At 41.8% G+C, this 24,771-nt stretch overlaps 1 protein-coding gene across 5 annotated transcripts in view; it reads left to right on the forward strand.

The window, feature by feature from the left end:
- Positions 1-24,771, forward strand: part of LOC105834064 — a 124,345-nt gene that overhangs the window by 286 nt on the left and 99,288 nt on the right. For 4 of the 5 annotated variants that reach the window (XM_036289939.1, XM_036289941.1, XM_036289940.1 and 1 more), the window contains exons 2-5: positions 126-203; positions 322-707; positions 789-914; positions 1,249-1,364. In XM_036289939.1, the coding sequence (XP_036145832.1) occupies positions 188-203; positions 322-707; positions 789-914; positions 1,249-1,364 (644 nt within the window). In that variant the 5' untranslated portion in view covers positions 126-187. Of the gene's footprint in view, positions 1-125; positions 204-321; positions 708-788; positions 915-1,248; positions 1,365-2,066; positions 2,684-24,771 lie in introns of those variants that run through there. The other variant, XM_036289944.1, reaches the window with a different exon arrangement.

Genomic DNA, 24,771 nt, shown 5'->3' on the forward strand with positions numbered 1-24,771 from the left:
GTTTATCATTATCATCGCCCGTCGAGGAAACGTATCTTGACTCGCCAGCGTTCCGTCAGCGTTTTGAGGTTAAGGGGAACGTGACGTTCGCGCGAAATGTCATCTCTCTATATTCTCTGTTTCAGTTGGGTGCGCGAGGAGCTCGTGTGAATTTGGCTACTGACCAGAGAGCAAAGGATTACTCACTATGCCGCTCAGCGCAGGTATTGTCCGACATACAGAAAACTGTAACGAATATTGATTCGTGCTTTGTACTATCGATTTTCCTTTTATCTTATTTTATTTCCGATTAACGTTTCGCCGTGCCGCTTGTGCTCGCAGACATATCTACGGCGCTCCACCTGCTGGAGCACGTGCAGGAACGAGTGGAGGACTGCGACGACCCCAAGTTGCAGATGCACACGTCGCAGGACCTCAAGTCGCTGATCTCACTGCTGGAGGACCCAGTGTTCCGCAGCATAGTCACGATTCAGGACTCCCTGATTGAGCTGAACACACAGTTAACGCATCACCCGTCCATCCTGCCGGGTGACTTTGACATCAACATCAGCGGGCAACTCGAGCTCTCGGTGCCGAGTACTCCGGTGCAGCCACTTGGACCGAACATATATCAGGATCTGTATCAGCAGGACAGCAGTGAGCTGGAGGACCAGAGGGTCCCTGTTGCCCCGTTGCTGCACAGCAGCAGCGAGGACACGAGCGCACAGGTAATTTTTTTACATTAGTTGATCGTAGATGAGAATCGGCCATGTACTTTTTATGTACCTGAAAGATCTACTTTGTTATAGGTCACCAGTCCCAGTCTCGTCTCGGAAGTTATGGGAATGCCGCCTATAACCACGCCCACTTACGCGAAGGAGTTTAAAAAAGTCATCGAAGCCGCGGCGAAGGGACGACAGATATTTACAGTGCAGGTGAGCTCTCTGCATTTTTCATATGACATAAAACTTTACAGCACATCTTGCCTCAGGGGTCTCCCTTTTATATTTTGTTACGATTTCTGCGTTCATCTTTCACGCGAAGAAAAAAAATACAATATAATTATGTGCAGTGTTAATTACTGTAGAATACAATATAATTATTTTTAAAGTCAAATAGTAAAAATTATATTCAGTGTCAAGATCTGCTGTAGACCTGTAGATAATTTTACGTTCAAAACATTCATCGGTTGCATAATTAACTTACACTTAGCGGATATTAATTATTTTTAAATATCGTGCTGATCGAGACGACTTTGTGTTCCTCCAGCTGTACAAACCGGAGGGTACCAGCTTGGGATTCAGCGTGGTCGGGCTTCGGAGCAAGGACAAGGGCGAGCTCGGCATATTCCTGCAGGAGATACAACCGAACGGCATCGCCGGCTGGTGAGTCGCCAACTAGTTTTCTAATTTTTTTTACTTCAACGTTTTTGCCTGCACGCTTCCAAGATCGTAGCTGGCCTTGCAAGAGTTTGTTATAGTTTATACATTTATAAGTACCGAGGTATCGCTATTATTTTGATAATAGCGGCTGTATACTCCTTTCTTTCTTTATCGAGAGATCAGACGATTCGAAAATCGATATACGTTTTCGCTTTATTGGCATTAGGGATTTGGGTAAAAGTTTGGCGCTGATGTGTTTATATATATATATATATATATATATATATATATATATATATATCTGTGTTGATAGAAAGGCAATCAGATAGCGAGTATCAGATAGTAGTAGTCGTCGCTTAAGAAGATTGTACCGCGATAAGGGTTTCGAGGCGGAAAATAGGGATGATCCGCGAGTGGGCGAGATATCAGGTGATCCAATAACTTCGCTTTACCGCAGTGCGGTCGAACGGGCATTTCGCGGTGGAACCGAACGCGGGAAATCTGCTCTTTTTATTTTCTCTCTCTTTCTCTTTTAAGTCAGGCACATTTTCCATTTTATTGCGCAATACATATTTCGAATATTACCCCGCGCCTTCGTTCGAGCTTCATTTTAGTTAGAAAGTCGGACAATCTGCCGTATCAATTACAACTTTTTACCGTTACAACGGTATCGTGCCGTTATCGAGTTTGCAAATCTCGCCGGAAATTCGCTGTTAATGCATGAACCCGCCGACGACCTGCGAAACGCGATCCCCTTTTAGTCGGGCGAGTGCGAAACGCGATTCCCCGATTGCTCTTGGGGAGCGAAAACGAGAGGGCGGGACAGGGAGAGAGAGAGAGAGAACGAAAGAGAGGGGGAGGGAGGGAGAAGGTGAATCAAAGCTCCACAGGCAGTCTAATCTACATCACTCGAAACGCTACGACGACGACGACTACGACGACGACGACGACGCGATTCGTCGCGCAACACGAACGAACGAGCGACCGCAAGCTATCATTTCCGGATCACGCGTTTCTCTCCCCGGCACACCCTTGTGCCGATCGTGTGCCGTCCGTCACACGCATGCCCGTTACCCTCCATCCGGAAGCTTCGCCGCCACCGCCGCCGACGCCGCCGCCGTCGCCGTCGCCGTCGAGAAAACGCCGCCTTTGAAAAAGAGCCCTCCCACCCTGCGGCCGACCAGTCTTCGACGAACCTTCGTCGGCCGAGGGTCGCGGGGCGAGCGAGCACCAACCTCCTCCTCCTACGCGCTCTTATCACGCGGCGCGGGGACACACGCACCCCGCGCGAGAGCGCCCGCAAATATTCGCGCAATATATTCGTAGGTATCCGCTCGTATCCGCGAGAGTGTGTGTGCGCGGTGTGCGCTCCTCCCCGTTTTTCACGCTTCCCCCCCCCCCCGCCGCGCGCTTTCCCCATCCCCCTTCCTCCCCCGCCGCGAGAGTTTCGCAGTGCGCGTTTTCCCCGTGCGTGTCCCGGTGCCGTCGTCCAAAAGACGCGGCTCCGCCGACTTTCCCGTACGCTTGTCACTTCCTCCCTTCCCCTCTAATTAAGCGCCACGTTCGCGGGCGGCCGGGGAAGGAGGGAGGGGAAAAAGAAGAGGGGAAAACGTGTTGGGATCACGTTTCTTCCGCGGGCGACATGCGAGCCGCACGCTTCACGCGATGCGCCCGTTAATTAAGCCGCGGGCGGCTCTCCCTCGATGGCGAAGGGGGATGACTTCGCGCACGGGGGTGTGTTACGCGCACGGGGGTGGTGAGTGAGAGAACAATGGAACAATGCCGACGTCGTGACGTTGTGACCAGCTCACGTGGTGCGTACGTACGTGCGTGCGTTGAGAGAAGCGTGTACCGCCTTGTGCTCAGCCCCGATACGGGGCTTTTTCGCCGTAACGTACAAGCGATGATGCGCGACGCGCGGAAAACAGATGCGGGTCGTACGCTGACGAGGAAACAACGCTTATTTTATTGAGAGACGAGAGAGTAAATCCAAACTCCGTTTGGTATACTTTAATTCAGACTTCGTCCTTCGAGTTTCGAGTAAGATCGCCTGGCGGTGCTTTTGTGGTGCCCATGCTTAGAAATTCACTTCTCACCCTACTTTCCGAAATTGCCCTCTGTGTCCCTGTTCAGAACTTCGAGCGTAACTGGCCCGGCCTTAAACATCCACCGTCGTCATCAGAGTTATTGTGAGCAGTTTTGAAAGGAAGTGATGAGAGGCAGATTTTCCCCTCCAATTTCCCCCCTCGAAGGGTGGTCCCGTTAAGAGATATAACGCAAGGAAAAAGAAGGGGAGATGCCATTGAAGCGAGTCCCGGTGCCTCTCAATAATATTCTCGTGTCGACTATCAAGAAACTGAAAGTTTTTTTCAGTTCTGCCTGCCGAATTGAAGCCTTAAAGCGCAATCTCGAAGCGGAGCTAAGAAACGATTCTCTCGAATTTAAGTTGATTGCCAAATCTAATTAAACGAGCCGCTGGTAAGCAGCTTAAAAAGACCTCGAGGAAAACTTATTGCGAGTAGCGAGGAAAACGAAGCGTCACCCCGGCCAGACTTGAATATTGCACCGGTTGACTATTTAAGTACCGCCCGACCTTATTCCAAACAAGGATAAAATATTTATTAAAGACAAATGATGGGTCGACCTCTCGTGAATAAAATAAGTAGCGTTCACCCGTGTTACTCCGTCTATCTCCCACGTATAGAGCCACGTCGGGAGACATACACACGTAATCCGCGGTTATGCATTATTAACGACGGCTATATATGATTAACGGCGATGCATTATTAAACGATCGCGAACGAAGAAAAGGGGGGAGGGGAGAGGGTGGTAGTTGCGATCAAATCGCCGCGGTCAATCGGCGAAATTGGTTTTCGCTCCGAGTTCGCGGTTTTACGCCGAGGTTTTCGCTCAGGTTCGTCGGGGGCAACTTCGTTCCTCGACCTTCTCCACGTCACCGTTACGCTCTCCTCGCGCGAGAACCGAGGGGGAGGAGGGGGGAGGGGAGGGTTCGTAGCACGCTAACGAACGTGGCGGTGCAAAATTGCGTTTTTATCGACTCGCTACTCCTCGCGGAACGAGGAGGACAGCGCGCGCGGCGCACACAGACCGCTCTCTCGCGAAGGGCGAAACTGGGTTAGATCGTCGGCCTCGGGAGTAGGCCTCATCGATCCCGGATTTGAATTCAACGTTGAAATTATTCTAGCCCGCGATGCGCGTATTATTCATGCCCCCGAGACTGGCCGGCGCGGCGGATCGCGCGACGTAGACGCGCGAGATTAAAATCGCGGGGGGGGGGGCCGACTTTTTTCCCACCTCTCCCCTTCCCCCCGATCCCGCGGGAGGGTGGCGAGAGGGAGACCGTAGCGCGAAGCGCCTCCCTCCGGTCGAGGAGAACCTCGTGCCGCCGAATTTGTCGCCCCGCTAACAACACCGGGTGGCGTACACGTGACGTTGTATCCAACGCCGTTCATAAATTAATACACCGTCCGGCGATATCACACCCGCGTATGCATTGATAATGAGGAGTAACGGCGTACAACGGCGCTGGCGGCACCCCGGGTGGCATACACACGGCCTTATAGCCTTCGCATCCCTTAACGCTCGGGGAAAAGAATCTTACGGGCGTCGTTGGCCGTTGTAACGCTATTGAAATTTACGTAAAAAGGAGATCTTTGCTCGGGTATCTATAAAAATTTTTAAGTTAGAAAATAAAAATATTTTTTTTTTTTTTTTTTTTTTTTTTGGCTCGCCAGAACAATTATGCGGAAAAACGCAAAAACGTGATGGAAATATTGCGAAAAGTTTTGCCGTTTTTTTTTTAGCCAGCAGTTTGAGTGTCCTACATAATTTTGATGGTCCAATCAAGAGTATCAGTCCGAACTGTAGTTAGCTAAATTTTTAGGTAAAATTCACCAAAAAATCGTTCTCTTCGTGTAAAAACTGCAGGTTTTTTGGGCACTTGTTTTTTTCTTTTCGATATTGAAACAACCAGCGACAAAAAATTTTAATTGTAATTACATTTGAATTTTGACGCAACTGCAAAGAATGAAACAACGAAACGAACATTTGATTTATAATGATGTATGCAACAAAAATGATAATATGTAGATTATAATGTACTTTTGCACGAATATTTATTAGAGTTTCACTAGTATGTGTAAAAAATGTGATTTAATTAATTAATAAAAATCAAGAGCAAACAAGAGAAAATAAATAACTTTTAAATCAATAAGAGAATTGTGCTCAAATTTTAGAGATACTCAAATTTATGATATATTTTTATATTTTTACTAATAATTTGAGATGTAACACATGCATTTTTAATTTTAAAATAATGGTTATGCCATATTCAATGCTATTTCTACTCTTATTTTTTGTTTCACTACTGTTTCTATAAATATTTCATTAGAACTTCTATGTTGTTTGCTACGTAATTTTCGCATTACATTTTACCTTTCCAGCAAATTTTTCATTATAGTAATTGCTCGGTAATGATTTCTGTATGCTCTCCCCCGGATTCTAAGCTGTTTATTTATCTGTTATATCTTTTTATGCTCTACAACGAAACACAAAGAAGCGAATGTGAGGATACGAAGTACAAAGCGTAAATAATTCGTTATCGAATCGATGGTTGGCCTATATAAATAAAGTAAACGTCACACCAGTTTTGAAGGCTGAGTAATGCCGAATAATGCTGTGGAAGAGAAAAAAATTAGGCAGCAAAGATATTTTAAAAAAAAGCATCCTAATTGCCAGTTAAGCGACGACGTGAAAGTTCCAAGGCTGAGATGGATTAATATTAAAGAAATTTCCCCGCACGGGGCCCGCACGGTGCATCGAAGTTTTTTTTTCCCCTTCGCCCGTGCATCGCGCGGGAGAAAAATGGGGTGATAAATTATTGAATTGATAATGGAAATATCGCGAGCTTCCGTAAACAGTGGCGACGCGTATCCGTAATTAAATTCCGCGCGCGAATTAATTAATATTTTAATCATGCATTTTAGATACTATCTCCCTCGAGTTCTTTTCATCCCTCGTAATAAACGAATCCGGGCCGATGATGAGGCCGCGCCCGTTTACACGCCCGACAGATCTGTCATAAATTTTCGTCACGTTTGTTTTAGAGTATCCCGAAGCTTTTTTTTCCCCCCTCCCCGGACGCGCGACGAGTGAAATTTATCTCTCGAAATTTTATGCGGTCAATGGTCATGCGGCAGAAATCCGAAGCTCGTTAGTTATACTATCGACGCGCGGTATCCAATGAAATGTGCAGCATTATATACGCATATGCAGCTATCGAAAAAAGCTTGGGCGCAGTTAATGCGTCGCGACGCGTCGCCACGCTGTGTGTACGCTAACGAATTTATCGCGTGCGTTCGCGAGAGAAAGTCCAAAGTGAATTATTAGTCGGTTACACACTGCGTTCGCTCTTTTTTTTTTGTTTTTTAACAACAATGTAATATTTCAAGTATACTCAACCCGAAACCTTGCAAAAGCGGCGATTAAAATGTTTTTATTGCATGCCGTCAAAACTGGTATGACTTGTTTGCAAAAACGACTTTTTATTTGATGGAGATCACCATTTCGACATAATATTTATTTTTAAATATAACTTTTTATCCCGTTGTAAAAATTTCCCTTTACCCGCGAGTGCGTGCGTAATGTAATGTAGAAGTTTATTAAAGAAGAATTTTGCTGGGAACGTGCGAAATATTACCGTTAACGCATACGTCTCGAACAATGTATTGAATGTGAGGATTGCCGGTTTACAAAAATTGATACGGGATTGTTTTCCCCGAAAGAAAAACACGCCGGAGGATATTGAATGGACAAAGATCCTTCTTTGTAATTCGCTTTTCAGTAAGTGGTTTTTCATATCGACACACTCTTTTCTTGTTTTCATAGGGGAAACCGATTTACGTAGGGCTACTGGAAAATTCGAGGGGAGGTAGGGGGTGGAAGGGAGGAATGGCGTTAAAACATCGGAAAAAAGTCGTCATGTTCGGAATTAAATCACGAGTAATTGACGCTTTTGAGGAGACTTTTCGCTTTCGATCTAGCTTTCCATTTGCATCTCAAAAGACGAAAAAGTGGAAATGTTTTAGGTCGGTTTTTTAGAAGCTCAATGCTCTCGTACACATTTTCGTATTCTCTCGCTGCTCGCGTGTAACGTATCTTAGCGCCGATGTTCAGAGTAAATTCTTATTTCAAGACCATCTTAAGTAATGCTTTAAAATGTTAATGGGGCTCTGTAATTGATTGCTGAGATCTTAAGGCAGTACTTAAGAGAGTATTCTGGTCTAGAGTTCGAAAGTTTTTTTTTCTTTTAAAGAAAACTTGTATAAGTATATTTGTATAAGTATTTTTGTACGCTTTTATGTATCTACTTTTATATAATTAGTGAATATTTATAAATTTTAATATAACCAAATGTTTATTAGTTTTTATGTCACGTGAAATTAATATACTTTTCAAGTCATAATCTGTTGGAAATTAATAAAATTATATTTTTGCATATATGTAAAATATATATCTGTTGAGCGTAACTAAAATAAACTCAGATAAATAAAAAATGTTGCAAATTATTAAAATGTGCGGTTAAAAAAAAAAACAAGTGTCGATTTTTCAAAAATAGACGAACTTCTTCGCGCTTTGGAATACTTCTTTAAAAAGGTCTGAAATATAAAGAATCATGTGAATTTCGGGCTAGAAACGTACCGGTACACGCACTGTCAAGTCGAATTAGTTAGCCCGCTTGTTTTATTGCAAGATGATCGTCGCGTCCTAAAACAAATGTTCCGTAAGAGGGTCAATATCGTTAACAAGGCATCGTTCGTTATATAGTTGCAACAATGGAGATCAGTATCCCCGATAGTTTGCACTTCGTAGTCGACCCCGGCCGCCATTGCCGCCGTCGCCGTCACGTTTTGCGCTTTGTTCGTTCGATAAAGGCGAGACAAATTTCATCACCGAATCAAACAATGTTTCGCGCGCGAAACAAAACTATACCGTTGCGCTCTGATTGTTTTCCAGATAACCCGGGGAATATTTACAGCGCGGCGAATTTGACGTTAAAGCGAATTGAAAATGCATGGGACGCGCGGTGCCTTGGGTAACATCGAGGTGTTTTATCTTCTTGTTACGGGACGAATATAACGGAGAGTACTCAATTTACGTTTTTATCGTTAGGAAAGAGAAAGAAAAAAAATAACGACAGAGTTTCGCGAGGAATTCGACGAGGACTTGCGTTTTCAAGCCGGCCCCGGCTAATGGCCGCTGTTAAAAAGAGTTGCGGACAAACTTTCAAGTTATAAGCTGATTTGAAAGCGTAACTTTTACGAGAAAAATTGCCGATTAACCCTTTCGCTGCGCGCATTTATGTTTTTTTTTTTTTTTTTAAACGTGCACTTCTCGCGGACGCCGGTAATGCGACTCTCGTCAGAAAGCCGGAGCAATTTAAAAGCTGCACCACTTGGTGCCCGCGCGCCCGTTGTGCTGGTACTCGATCGTGTGTGTGTGTGTGTTTTTTTATACATTGCATTAAAAGACCGTAACTGTTTAATGTAACTCCGCCGGTGGTATTCGAGTCGCACGTGTCCGCGCTAAATTCCAATTATGGCCGGCGATTTCTGGCACGTTGGTCTTTATTAAAGCAAATGGTAATATACATTACTGTAATTAAAGCGGGGCTTGATTAACGTCGGAAATTCTGCAAAGAGTAACGGTGAAAAATTTCGAAAGTAATGCTCGCGATAAAGTTACATCATGCATTTTAATTATTTATATATTAATTGTTTAAGTAAGCTTTATTGCACAATGTAGACCGAAGCTTCCCAAGTTTATGTGGCTCGCAACTCATTTTTTTTTTTTAACGGCAAACATCTTTCATCATTCAGGAATTATTAGAAAACGAGAGGGAGTGAATTCATTGTCTACTTATATTTGTATACCATTTTGCTACTTAAAAAATTGTTATTTTGTATGTGAATATAATTTCATAAATACCTAACCCCCCAAAAAAGTATTTTGCGTTCAAAGTGATTTGTCCCGTAATCTAATATTCTAAGCTCAATGTTTTACAACATATTCCTCTTTTAATAAAGCAAAGCATTCGTCGCAAATTTAGGATTATTCTGCTTTCCTCTTGTATTAAGAGGAATATGCCTTATATAAAAAAGAAATGTTGATTTGAAGTAGAGTAGTTGGTTCTTTTACGTGCAGCACAAAACAACCAACGAGTAGTGGATTTCGCTGTTTGTGAGAATATCATGCTTATACTATCTCTCTTGTTTTTGGGGAGGGAAATCCTTTTGTGGCATAAATAAGTAAAATCCTCCGAAATTTAGAGAATTCCACTTATACCGAAATTATTTCTTTTTTAGGGTGCTATATTTTTCAATGTGCAATATTACATACGAAAGCTTATAAAACGCATATCTTTTCTATTGCTGTTGCTGTCTTTGATATCGCAACGGAAATTTTAATAATTGTAACTCATATCCAAATTTGATATTGATATTGATATCTTATCATGGCTGAAGAATTTTTCACGGCCGGTACTTCGGGAATCCCTGGCGCAGGCGGAAAAGTTGTCTAAAAAAATTCCTATTCGCGTAATAAGATGTCAGTGCAGTTAATAGCTTTTAAAATGAGCAATTAAAAATTAAAAGCGTCTCGTGACCTAAACGTTTCTGAGGGCTGATAGTCAGTTGAATTCAACCGAATGTAAAAATAGCTTAATGGAAGATGTATAAGCGCAAGTTTTAGAAACACTTCCTGCACTGTCTGGCGTTTGTATCGGAGAATGTATCAATTACATCACCCGCCACACCGGCAAGCGGCAGGCAAAACGGCTTTTCGACGGCGCGGTGGCTCTCGCGTTTCCCGTTTATTCGCGCTTCTCCCGCGGCGCAAACTTTCGGCTTCGTACTTTTACCGGCTAATCTCGAAGTCGGGGGAAAACGAGAAGTCGGCCGACACGTTGTCCCGCGCGTTTCCAAGCGAGGGATCGAGGCGCGGGCAGCAGCCTTTCTCTCGCGGCTCTCGTCGGCTCTTCTACCGTGGTAAACAAAGATCAATAACGTGTAACGGCGAGTGACGGCGGTTTTATCGCGGGCGAAACGCCTCGTAAAGTGCCAGCCCCCGTTCTATAAACGCTCCAACCCGGTTACGTCCTATTCTCTCGTATGCTAACCGAAAATCCTCTCGGTCGCGTTTCGACGCGGTTAATAACGCGCGCGCTTCTTCCGACGCTCTCGACGTCCGCGGCAAGAAACTGATTAACCCGCTGACTACCTCGCGCCACGGCAATGATCCCGGTGATTACAGGCATTGTGCTAGCGGCATGGACCACTTTGTCGTCGCGAACAATCATTTGATAATTAAACCGGCGAAATTTTAGACGCCTCTTGTCTATTAGCTCTCTGTATATCGTGACACTCGGTAGGATCCGCACGGTCATTTCGAAGGGCTTAGCGAACCCACATAGACCCGAGAACTCAATAGCAACTGTGGACACTTGCGTGCGGTTACAGATCATATACGTTCACGTATACTTTTTTCCACTACGTGAGTACGGTGAAAAAAAATTTACAAAAACGACATACAAAAGAGTGAATGGCAGTCGCGACGTTTTCCTCAACGTTTATTGGTTATAAAAGAATTTTGATTGCAGCGAGACGGAATATTTTTCTGAAATATGTCTCGTTTCTCTAGTCAGTTTCTATTGGGTTAAGAATAAAATTTTATCTCGCCGTGTTTTTGTATAAAAATTTATTTTAATGTTGAACGTTATATCTTATTCCCACAGGGACTTTTCCTATGGAAGTATCTTTCTCTCGGCGTGTAAGTAGAATAAATACCTACTTGAGAGAACGTAACGGCAAAAAAATATAACTTGATTTAAGAATAAGAGCAAGTTCCGTTCACGTGTTTAATACAGAATACGGAGCAGAATAGCGGAGGAGCTTACTTTCTCATTTAAAAACTCTTAATTAAGGGAATATCTGAATCGCCTTGTTGAAATGTCCCGAAGGGTTTGCAAAGATTTTCAAATACAAGCGAATAATTAATTATCTTAGGAACCTTTTATCAGTATTATGTTGAATATTGTTTTAATTCTCCAATTTACTCAATTAGCGAATACATAACTGGATCGTGTGTACAACTGCAGAATTCATTAAACGAAGACACGGGATTACGTTAAACTCTATAATTTAATAATCATCAGTATTGATTTCAAACAGTAGAAACATTTCATGTATGCCAATTATATGGCTATTAGCGTTATTTCAATAATCTTGATTTAATTACGTGGTGCACGTTTTAAAATTTATTTCGCTGGCGTAATAAATTTTTTATATATTACTGTACTTTTAAATATAACTGTTGTTAAATCCACTTTACACGATGTCTATAATTTATGTCGGAAGTCGAGATAGAGGTCCTACTTGTGATTTTGAACCTACATTCGAACATGGAGAGAATTTTCTCTTAAAAATTACCCTGAAAATCGTGGTAAACCTCGAGGAATTTTACTATACTTTTAACAAAATTTACTAAAATTTTAATAAAATTTGGTAAAATTTTAGTAAAGTTTACTACACTTCTAAAAAAGTTTACTAAAACTTAGCCAAGTTTTATTAAAATTTTAGTAAATTTTGTTAAAAATATAGTAAAATTCTTCAAGGTTTATGTTATTTTACAATTACCACGATTTTCGAGGTTAATTTTTAAGAAAAAATTCTCTCTGTAAAAAATATTTAAAGAGTCAGGAATATGCGTATGTGTATGGAGTATATTAAAATACACGTGTCAAGTATTAAAAATGCACGTAGAAAATTATAAATAAGAGCTTCTGAAATTTGACGCGAATTATAAAACGTCTAAAAAAAACAGACTTTTATTCGAGAAAGATCTGATTATAATTGTCTTTAAAAGATAAATGAAAATAATTTTATAAAACATTAATATTGGAAAATATAAAATATTTCCATAATTTTTCTGTATTTTGATACACCGATCGTGAGAACACTGCCAGCAGCGAAAATATTTTAGTAATGTATGTAACGTTCGACGGGAATTACAATATATACGCGAATGACTTCGGGGCAGGCTTCGGAATAAGCAGCTCGTAACTTGGATCAATATAATCTCCCTTTTGCTCTTTCGTGCACCGGCGATACGAGAAAAAAAGGTATCCCCTTTCACAGTCGACGCAATCTTTCTTGTTCGCCGGAAAATATATTAACGAGTAATATCTATTGTCAAACGGCTGCTACTTCCTTTTTGTTCCTTGCGTGATGTAAAAATTGGAATTTCTACAAAAGCGCGTAATTGCGTCGGCGCGCCTCGGAATAACGAGCGAAATAAATTCGCAGAATGAAAATCCAATTGCCCGACAAAATACTCTCGAGATTGGATCAATTACTAAATAATTATCGTCAGACGTCGTAATTAAATGTATTTAATGAGCTGCGAACGGAATGTGTAAATGGAACGACAAATGCTATTTTGTTTTTCCAATGTTCGTTAATTTTTCAACTTTACATTTTTTTTTTGTGAAGTGCAAGAGTGCAGTAATATACGAAAAATGAGTGCTCGTTTTCACTCGTGCAGACTGAATCATGCAGGAAGGGAATTTCTCCCATTATTTTTACGTTCTTCCATTCTCGCGATCGTCGCAGCAAGAGAGAAAAAAGTGAGGGATAGAGAGAGAGAGAGAGAGAGAGAGAGAGAGAGAAAGAGCAGTGTGTAAGCACGCCGTTAACGGACATCTCGTACAAATTCTTGTGCGTTCTTCACTTGTTGCTCGATCGATCCTCGAGCGCGCCATTATTGCCTGGACAAGCGTGCTTAGACTTACGTAACGCAGATTCCGCGATCGCACCTCACAGCCGAGCCGTTTTACGGCCGCGGTTGTACGGAACGTCCTTAACGGCGCGCGTAACGACGCGCGAGAATTCTTTCCTTAGACATCTCTATCCCCGATCTGATAGTGACACTTTATTTCCACCGTTACGCGGAGTTTATTATGACTTTTACGAGACCGTCGGCAGTTTCCGGTTCGAGTCGGGTGAGGAGAACGAAATTTAGAAACGCCGCTAACACTTACAGGGATAACACTTGATTCTGCATTTTTTTTTTAATGTATCGAAGTCAAATATTAATCGGCGGAATGTTTTATATTCTGCATTAGGTTTTTATTAAGTATTAACCCGCTCCCGAGCCACGTTGTTTACCGCGTCCTGCATATGCATAAGTTATCGCATTTACGAAGAGTGCCCATAAATCATCCGTGGGGCTGCGGGTGGGAGGAAATTTCGGAATAAAAAATGGATCACGAGGCCGTCACGTACGTCCCCTTAATAACGGGAATTTCTTACGGTGGCTCGCGTGGCGTTCGTTGCCGCTCCCGATATTTTTTTCCAATAATCATTACTTCGTCCGAATCACCGTAACGCCGCATATCCAATCGGAATGCGCTTAAAGCTCGGGGCGATTGATTTATCGGTCGTGCGGCCGAACTGGAACATTTTTTCCCCCCCCCCCACATATATCCGCGACATATTTTTCGACACGAATATACACGTGCAGTTGCGGCGTTCTTGCTCCCTTTCCGTTTGAGGGGGAGGTCTGCGATTTCTCCGTCGGCCGCATTTCACGCCGTGTTTATATATTTCTCTTGCGAATATTTCCTTCCGACGTGGCTATTTCGAGGAGAAGCGCCGACTTTACCAAGTAAAATTGACTTGCATACCGAGAGATCGTTTTATGCGCCCAAAGTGTGTTACGATTTTCTTACATTGCGAAGTTCATGTTTTCTTACAGTGCGAAAGTTCGGATTAAAGCGCGAAACTCTTAAAAAGAATTTATCATGACGATATTTGCAAATTAGAAAATGCTCGAAACGTACGATCCGCTTGCAGCTTCAATTTCCTCTAGATTCGTTATTACATATCGAAAGAAGGGAAGTAAAAAGGAAGGAAGAGGTAGAGATGGTGAAATCCATTTATGCAAACGATTTATTGATTTTAAATTAATGAGGTTACGGACGAGAGACCAATGCGGGCCAAAACGACGCTGGCATCAATCTTTTTATCCGTGTAATCAGATTTCCAAATCGCGAGCGTAAACAAATAGATTTTTGGCTGAACGGCTTGTTTGCGTTCGTTTTAAAACTCCGAAAGCGCATTGCTGACTTTTCTGTTTTCGATTTCAGAAACTTGTCACGATTTGCATGCGCTGAGGAAAAAAGAAGTTGAAATATCAGCAAGCAAATATTACTCGTGATGCACCTTTCGATTTTTTATTGATTATTAAAAAAAAAACTCGTGATGTCGAAATATACATTTCTGTGAAGTATATGTATATCTCATATTCCTTGTTAATTTGTAGAGATGAAATTTTATTTCGCCATATTTAAATAAAGTTTCATTTCAGCGAAACAAATTTATTCCACAAAGAAATTTTTTCAAGTACCTTGTTCTCAGTGCAGCCGTATTATTGTATGTTATTTCGAGTCTTTCCTAACGAGCTACACCGACAGAAAAAAAAACAAATAATTGCAGTAATCATAATATCACTATCATTTATAATCATTTTTGTACCCAATATTTTTACAGTTACACTGTAAAAATATTTTGTAAAATTACAACTATAATAGCGGATAATTTTGAGACCAACTGTAATAGTTGTAAATTTACTTTTGTCTATAATTTTGCAGAGTACAAGTAAAAAAAATTTAATTTGCCATAAATTTGTTTACCGTGTATACACAAGTGTAAAAAACAAATTAAGAAATTATTGCAAAATTTGTTATACAAAATTACATGCACAAGAAAATTGACATTATAGTTGGTCTCAAAATTACCCACTATTATAGTTGTAATTTTACAAAACATTTTTACAGTACAATTCAACAATATTATAGTTCGTTTAAACTATATTAATGTTTTCACAATCATAATATTGGTATTTGTACAACTTATGCCATAACCAAAATGAAGGTCTTAATATAATAAGTTGCACCATAAGCATGGTTACCAATATTATAGTAATATTTACTATGAAAATGACATTCCCCTCTTTAAATATCATATCATACGTTTTCCCTCAGTGTCCTCTGTTTTGTCAATTAATCTATTTTCGAAGCGCGTGTGCCTGCTTCTCGCGGATCCCGCAGCCCCAATAATTCATTGTTGCGACAGAAAATACGGGAATTCGTCGACTCGTGCGTGAATCGAGACCTCTTTGAGATAACGTTTTACCGCGCGCTCAAACGGACAACGTACACGTTACGATAATCAAATGTGCCACGTGAGGAAAAAGCGGCCGTCCCTTTATTACGCATATCGCCCGGGGCTAACGCGAGATCTGCGTGTTCCACCTCGCCACGGATGCTGTCTGCTGCGAGTCGCGGGAGGGAGGATCAGGCCTAATAGGAGCGGGAGCGCAGGTATGTTTTCCACAGTAAAGTCATTTGTGAAGTTCAATACGACCTCGTTATACGCGACCGCGTGTATAACGGATCTTTTTTTCCTTCGCGTACAATTGCGCGGGGGGAAAAACTTTTTCGTTGAATCTTTTCATTGAAAATCGTAATCGAATGCGAAGTGCGGAGCGTGCATCAGATAGTTACACGTTAAATGGCCGAAAATATCGACCAACACGCGGCACGTTCGTGTGCTCGCCGCGCACATTGTCGGTTCACCGCGAGCGAAATTGCAATTTTGCGTGCATGTAAATACATCGCGTCCAACATTTATATTTCCGCGCACGTAATACGCCCCGAGGATGGATCGCTAAATATATCGTTAATCAATTTATAATATCGGTTTTATATCGCTACGAAACAACAGTTTAATTATCCCATAGATATCATGTAATAAAGCTTAGCCGGACACCTGTGTGATGTATCGAATTTAAACTCGTTGAGTTTAACGCCCAAATTACATTACCGTATTGCATTAGCGGTGCTGACCTCGCCTGTTAATTAATTTGTTTGTTACGTGCCGATACGTTCACGCGAACCGTTTTGATCGTCAAAGATTTTTTTTTTTGCACGGAAAGAACGGCTTTGCTGAAGAATTCGAAAATTTTCCCGGCTAAGGATTCGAAAATATTCTTGTTGGGGCATTAAAATAACGTAGAATGGTTTCAGGTATGGCGAGCGAGGCCGCAAAAAGTTTTCCTGGCAACCGAATCGAGTGCCTTACATAATTGAAAGGGGTTTCTCTTTCTTCTACGAAACAAGTCCGAAGAGTTTAATTTTTTCAAGAAATAAAGAAACTTTTCATCTTTATTGTGCAAATATGATAATTTTCCTTCGAACATAATAGGTATAAGAACAAAATTTTAAACTTTAATTAATATTTTGACGATATATTAAAAAAAAAGACCGTCTGGATTGATTTGGCTCTTGTGGGAATTTTATATTTATTATCCATTTAATCTGTTTTATTTTTTTTATAACTTTTATATATAATGATACTAAAAATGAAAAAAGAAATATTATTTGAATGATAAAGCAGTATTTTTTTATTTTTTACTTGCAAACTTTTACATTTTTAAAATATATATTTCTATAAATATGATAATTTTTCTCCGGATGAACAAACATTTAAGCTTTAAGAGGTTAATACTTTGAGAAATCTATATAAAAAATAATAAAATCTGTGGACTTGGTTTTTCCTGAAAATGTTATACTTGTTATCTATTTATATTTATTTTTCATTTTTGTTTGATACTTGCAACACACAAAATTATTCAAAATGAGACACAATCCAAATTTGAACAAAAATGGATTTGTTTAGTTTTTACCCCAAATCCTTCAATTATTTTCATTTCCCGATAAAATCACTTTTCAATCCAGTTAAATTTTTAAACTCACACAAAACCGTTCTTTCCGTTTAGTTCGGCGTCCGCTAATTCTATGCGAATTAACCCGTGTGTCCCAATTTAAAATATCTTTCATGACTTGTTACATTAACGAACAATGCATGGATCTTAAAATAAAATAATGATACGGAATATTTACATTTTGTAATTGGATTCGTGATTGAAAGGAATCGGGATTGATCAATAACATTCTACAAATACACGAGAGAAAGAGAGAGAGAGAGAGAGAGAGAGAGAGAACGCAAAAGGGTGGAATAGCTCGGGGAAGCAGACGTCAAGCAAACGTTTGCGTTCCTCGAGTTCTATTTCTTCTCGAGTGAAACATCCTCAGCACGGACCGTCGGTCGTCTCGCGGTGACTTTTAATGAGCGGGTTAACTTACCTCCACATTCTTTCAGCCGGGAATACGGCGCTGCATAATTCAGCGGGCAAACAACGGTCCCCCGTTGTCTTCGTCCCTCCCGTCTCTCCTAACAAGTAGCTTCGCATTGAAACTTCGCGGAGGGATCGCGGCGCGACCTTAAGGCGCGATCCGTCGCGTCGCGATTATCTGGCACCTTGCTTACATTTTTCAACGTTGGTGCATATTCTCAGACGACGGCGACGCGTCTCTCGCGCGCCCGCGCGCGCGCGCTCGACGTCTTTTTCCCTCGCATCTGTCTAATGCAATTTTAACGAGGTGCAAAGTCGGTCAGGTCCCGTCGCGTACTCTCCGATGCTTGATGGCTCGTGTCGTTATACTTCGCTTCACCCCTGTGGATCGATATATTTGTACTCGCACACGCACACACAGACACACACATGCACGTAAACTCTTTCTCCGCTCGGACATTGATCAATCTCTCGTGATGGGAAAGGAACCAGCCTCCTCGAGAGTATCAGAAAACGGTAGCTGCGGTTTCTTGAGGGAGGGATTTCAATTGCGCGCCATTCGAACCTTCGTACAAGTCTCAACTTGCTCCTAGGGCTTATTTGAAATGTAATTACACCAAGACGGGGGAGCGTGTTTGCGCGAATCGGTATGATTACCTGACGGTATACTTGATTACATTTCCTGTCCTTTGACCGAGGTACTTAGCCCCGCAAAGAATCTCGCTAGTTAAAAGTTCAAGTTCGAATGTAAACCTCTGGTTGAGTCGGTGCCGAGCAATGCGAGGTCATAACTTCAAAGTGTGTAGCACGCGGAGAAGTAAAGCGGAAATTATTTCCTCCCGTGGATTCGATCCTTAGGAGCCTCCACCTTAAACGAAATTTCAACTCTCGAGGCACAAATAAAGCGTTTAAACATTTGAACATGCAAAAACTCTTGCCAAATTGAATCCTTGCTCTTGGGGGAGCAAAAATTGCTCCAATCTTCGACGAGGAATATCGCTGTAGTATTCTGCACGCGGGAAAATTCAATCACCTTATGCATTAAGGCGTGCACTTAACGGTTAAATGATTAACGTACGGGAAGATTAAAAGCGCGGCGAGAAAGACACGGGATCTCGCGCCGCGCGAGAGACCGCGATCAGGAAGAGGGTGGGGGAGGGTGGAAGAACGCGCGTAGAGAGCGCGAAATTCGACCGCATGAAATTCGAGTAAAGGGGAGAAAAGTTTAAAACCAGATCAGCCTCGCTCCATTACATTCCCTTTCTCGGTCGACATTTTCCGCCCCGTTGCCCGACCGTGCGCGATCAATCTCCCCCTCGTATTTGGGGAAAAAAATCGGCCGCGATCGATCATAGCCCCGGTGGAAGGGGGCTCCGTGTATGTCATCGTTGTTTGGCTCTCACGTACACCGGCTGGATTCGCTGGACCGTTCGAGAGCGTAATATCTGCGCAGCGGCCGCTTCTACAATTATAGTCGGGCTGCGAGGACCCTCGACGCGGAGGATGAGTGCACGTGAACTACTGTACTTTCATCCTGATTACGTCGCTCTATGAGCCGGCGCCCGGAATCATCCTGTGTTACGTGTCATCTTCACGGTTTATCGCGACGAAATAACACGCTTATATATAATATATATACGGCATATATGTGTATATATAATATTGCCTCCATGACACCAGTGGTAGTCGAGATTCTTATCGATGAAGCGGGATTCCTGATCTTGATTAAATTGCTCGCTAATGAGATTAAAGTAGGTTTCTATTACGTTTCATCTGCCTAATTCGCCATAATGACGTAACACGAAATTTTAACCGCGATTATTATTGGGGCAAATTATGCGTGCAATTTCACGAATGAAATTATGTTACTCCATGGAACTAGCGAATATTTTGTATCATTTATTGCCCTCATTAATCGGAATTATATCGAATATCGCGTTTAGAAATAATGATAAAATAGAATCTTTTATCTGGAAAATTAAATTTCGTTTTATTAAATAAAGAATGAAAACTATTCAACATAACTTAATCTAGCTTGACTTTCGTTGTTACAACGGGAAAATTAATAGACATTCTTTATTATTTGATTTTATTTGATTTGTGATTGATATCTTGATTAATTGCGATTTGTAATTTGTTGAGTTTCTTTAATATGTCGAATATATTAAAAACATCTTTCTAGTTTCAGAATTATATTCTGCACGATTTTACGAGGGTAATAATGAACATCGTGTATGCGATAATGAACATTGTGTATGTTACATATCATTCCTGGTTAGGACGTTAATGAATTATGCAGCACTTCGTGTTGCATTTGAAGCCATTATCGAAAACGGATTTACCGATAGAAGGGATCGAAATGGTCTCTGTTTTCACTTAGATTGCGTTCTATGATTTTACGAAAATGAGTCCGGAACAATGTGCCGGAATGCTGAATCAAGCATTATGGCGCGGCAATAGTGCCTCGGGATGGAAGCTCGCACAATGAAGACACATTGACATTCGACAGCAATTGAGATAAATGAATATTGTGTTGCGGGTGAATTTCACCGCGGTGCAGTTCTAAAACAAATTAAATTTAGAATCTAATGGAGAATGTACATTCAATTTTTATTTCGACAAAAATTTATACTGCGCGCGCGTTTGTATGCGTGCATTTTGAAATTTTAATTTAAACAGTAACTGAAAACCACCAATATGGACAATTTATCGTAATTTTTTCTTAGTACATTTAATTGACTCGTAAATTGAATTTGCGAGCACAAATGTGAATGCATTTATACTTGCAAATTTGGATAGATGTTACTCGGAGATTTCCATTCCGCCATAAATAATATCTTGATAGCGTGTCCTGGATTATTAGGAGGGGGACAAAAGTTCTAATGTAAAAAAGCTGGGATCATAATAGCTTTAGAGTTATGTAATCAAAGTTGGCCTCGGTATCACGTAGAACTCGCGCGCTGTAATTACGCTACGTGCCGATCTGTTATCGATTTTCACAGCCGAGGTGATTTTGAACTTCTTACAGCTGCTACATACATTACAGTCATTAGCTAATCGGTTGATACTAACAAATGGATCTACCGACGGCAAAATTGTTAGACTCAAATTATTTATTTTGTTTCATAAATAAAAAATTTTAATGATTGATTATTTAAGTGATTGATTACTCATGCCACTTAAAAATATTAACTTAATAATATAATAATGCTTAAGTCCTATGTCTAAGTTTTAAGTCTAAGTGAGATTTACTTTTATTTTGAGATTGAAAAAATAATAAAACGTTAGTTATTTTCACCTTTGTCTTTCGAATTTTTACGTCGTGAGAGGAATAGAATTGCATGTGATTTTAATCAAGGAAAATAAGTGAATCGCGCCAACGTTTCTCGCAGTACTTGAATTTCATATTTCTGATTATGAAAAGAATCGCAAAAAAATTCTTGATCTGTTAAATTCGCATAATTTTTTTTCTCTTGAAATATAAAAATATAGATTTTACAGCACGCAAAATACAGTTTCGCAAAACGTAATGTAATAATAATGAATTAATTTTAGGTGTATAACTTTTTCGATTACAGTAAAATAAACTTTAATCTGCAAATAAACTTTGAATTTAAAGTGTGCTACGATACCTCAGCTGGAATTAATTCCCAACAGAATATTCCGTGCGAATTCATTTAATAAAGCTTTAGGCTAAATGTAATTCGTGTCAGACTTCATGATGAATTTCTATTTATGATTTTACGTGCCCGTGTTATACAAGAAACATTTGAAGAGTCGGAGCGCGTGCGAGATATACATTGAAATGCATGGAAGTACATAGAAACCGTGTAAAATAGCGGTGCATGTAAAATGGTATAATAAATAGTGCTCTTTCTTGAAATTCGACGCGAAGTGGTTCGTTTAAAAGCTTTAAAACCGTGTTTTGCGGTGACAATAAATCGGCTGCAACAGAACGACACGGCAGCGCAACCTCGCTTGTGCCTCCCCCGTCTTGTTACAGTTTCCCTCACGAAACCCGGGGTTTATTCTTCGATGAACAATTGAGTGGAGAATTACACCGCTAACATATTTTCGCGTCGAAACTTTCGTCTCTAATTTAACACGCCACTAAAATATCCTACGCACGTGGCGAACGTAGGCGACGCCGCGTATATTTGATTTACACCTGAATGGTATACACGCGCACGTGCGAGCGCATATTTATTTATTTTTTTTTTTACTTTTTAATAAATATCATTACGTCTCTCTCGGGGAAAACTCTCGGGGGCGCGTCTCTCATTGAAGGGACCGCGCGTGCGTCGGCTTAATCCGCGAAATCACGTCGTCTTTTTTTACCTTGGAAGTCGACGTTCTACACCTTGGCGTTTAAGCAGCATCGATCAATCTTTTATGCGGCTGGAGGGAAAAAAAATGCACGCGATCGATAATCCGATATAGCCTCTCTCTTGCCTTTCTCGGGGACATATAGCGCGCCGCCGTATTCCGCCGCACATGCATGTACGGCTGCTAGAACTAGGACAACTCCGGAGCGTAATATCGCTCCTTTATTGCGTAATTATCGACGCGACGACGACAGAACGAGAGGCGCGCGACGAAGAAAAATTCCCTCGCGCCTCTCTCCGTGATTGCGCGGAGCGCTTGCATTTTCTCGCCCGGCCGGGCGTCGGCAATTTGATCCAGCCGTCCGCCGAGGCTGGCGGGACGCGCCATTGTGTTCCACGTTGACAGTTCTTAGACCGGGAAATCGGATCCCCCGTGTGCCGGACCGCCGTGAAATCGAGAGCCGACATTACCTCGGCTCGGACGAGAGAAATTGAGTTGAGAGAGGGACACAGAATCTTCTCTCGCCCTTTCAAATTTTCTTTCCTATTTCGTCCCCCGCGAATTTCGAATTGCCGCAATGCCGCGCGCGTTACGTTTCCTCGAGATTAAATTCGATTCGCATCTTTCGCGCGTCAAATAAGTCGGGTAGATTCTCCATTTTAGCACAATTACGATAAGTTTTCGTATAGGATTCTAGATCCGTAGTTTTGTTCTTTCTGCTAAAACTCCGTCGCTCGCTGGGCGTTGCGAATCTTGATTACTCAATACATTTCTGTAACAAGTGCGGGAATTCGCTCACGAATGCAACGCACGACTCAAAGGCGAATAATTCTACGTTATTGTATGCGTATCGCGAGATGGCGCGTATATGCGAGTGCAATAACGAAAGCGAGCGTGCGATAAAGTGATGCGGAAATGTATTATTGCACTGCTCATCTGTTGGCGAGACAAAAACGGTGAAATAATGAATCATTTGTGTGAGAAAATTATTCCGCTGGAAAATGGCGGGTCTTCCGAACGGAAAAGGGACGCGACTTTGCACACACACACACACAAATTATTTTTCATTAATCTGCGTGATTTCCGCTTATGAGTCAGACCCGGCGAAATGTGTATTCCGAGCGGTAATGCGATTATTACGGTATAACGTTTGCCATCGCAAGGCGTTACACCGTATAATCGTATCACCTGCGTGCGCAATTTCGGCAATAGACACGCCGACAGAGTCCTTCGAGGCTCCTCGCATCTCTCCTCGTTTCGGATCGGGGTTCTTACCCGGGGGAAAATAATCCCGGGAAAGCTTATCGCGCGATCACCGAATCGGGTAATACTCTCACTCGAAAATCCACCCTCTTTACGTACTTCACGTGCAATTTGCACTTTATAACATCGCCGCGTGCCGCTCTCTCGATGAGGGGGATAATTTCGAGCGGGCGCACGGAACTCGCTCGCTGGAGCTCGTGGTTGCGCGAAAAGGACAGCGCGGGGGTGAAGCGGAATGAGAGAAGGGGTCGGCCGGCGGTGACGGTGGCGGCGGTGGACAGCCGGGGGTGGTGGGAGAGAGAGTGCGAGGTTGATGGTTTGAGAACATTGGAGTGGAGCGAAGTTGCTCGTATGGTTGCCTTGGTGAGGGTGAGGGGTGGTTTATATCGATCTCAGACTCGGGCGCGGGAGCGGGGAAAATTATATTTGCAGTACGAGAACGAGAAGAAGAGAGAGAGAGAGAGTGTGTGTACGTGAGATTGTGGGCGGGGGTGCGGGGATTGGATGCTTTGGATCCGTCGGATCGTGCGGATAAAAGTGGATTCGATTATCTAGATCGCCGCGAATCTTCCAGCGGCGATTAAAAAACGCTGAACCCCCACGATCGAGTGGCGCGTGCGGAGAAAAAGGAGAACGGTAAGGGAGGGGGAGGGGAAGAGGGAAAAAAGTTGTTTCGCTCCAGTTACCCCCCCCGTTTCCTTTATCGTCGTGGTGACCGCGCGCGCCGTTGCTGAAAACGTAATCGAAAATCACAGCAGGTATAGAACTGCGCGAGAGCGCTTGTGAGAGGCCGCCGCCGATCGAAAATGGATTAACGCTTGTGTTTCTCCCGCCGGTGATTTCCCGCACGCACGCACGCTCTCTGCGGCTTCGGGTAATTAATAATTTCTCTCACGAGCAACGTTACATGTAACTGTGAATTAAACTCAAACGACGGATTGGAGATGCACGCTCGCGAGCAAATATTTGGCTATCCGCAGAGTCATCCATTAAGTAATTTAGCAGAATAAAGCGGTTTAAAGTTTGCGGAGGTCATCGAGTTGAAAGTCGGGGAAAAAGAGTCGGTGTTACTCGAGGATGTTTTGGCCCTGCAATGTATCAGCTTGATCGTCGGGGCTGTCGAAAACTGCACGCTGCAAAAAGATTGCGAAAAGTGTTGCTTGTAATATCTTATACAGCAAAAATTGTCTTATTTTACAGTTTTGTATAAATAAACGAGTAAGGGGGCTTAAATAAACTTTTGCGTTTTGAATATTTATTAGAATTTTATTAGTATATGTAAATTTCGATTTAATATAGTAATATAACGCTACTTTCTTATCAAATCTATAAATAAATACTATAAAACGCGATTTTACATAAGAATCAAGAATAAACAAAATTAAATAGCTTTACAAACTTAAATCAATAATAGAATTAGATGAAAATCTTATACAAATATTTAAACGTAAAATATAATAGAGTAATCTATAAAATACTCAAATATTTTGTAGGACAACAAATGCAGAGAGAAAGAAAGAGAGAAATCATTTAAATAATAGTAAATAAA

Source organism: Monomorium pharaonis, chromosome 7 (assembly GCF_013373865.1).
Source record: "Monomorium pharaonis isolate MP-MQ-018 chromosome 7, ASM1337386v2, whole genome shotgun sequence".
Lineage (NCBI taxonomy): Eukaryota > Metazoa > Arthropoda > Insecta > Hymenoptera > Formicidae > Monomorium > Monomorium pharaonis.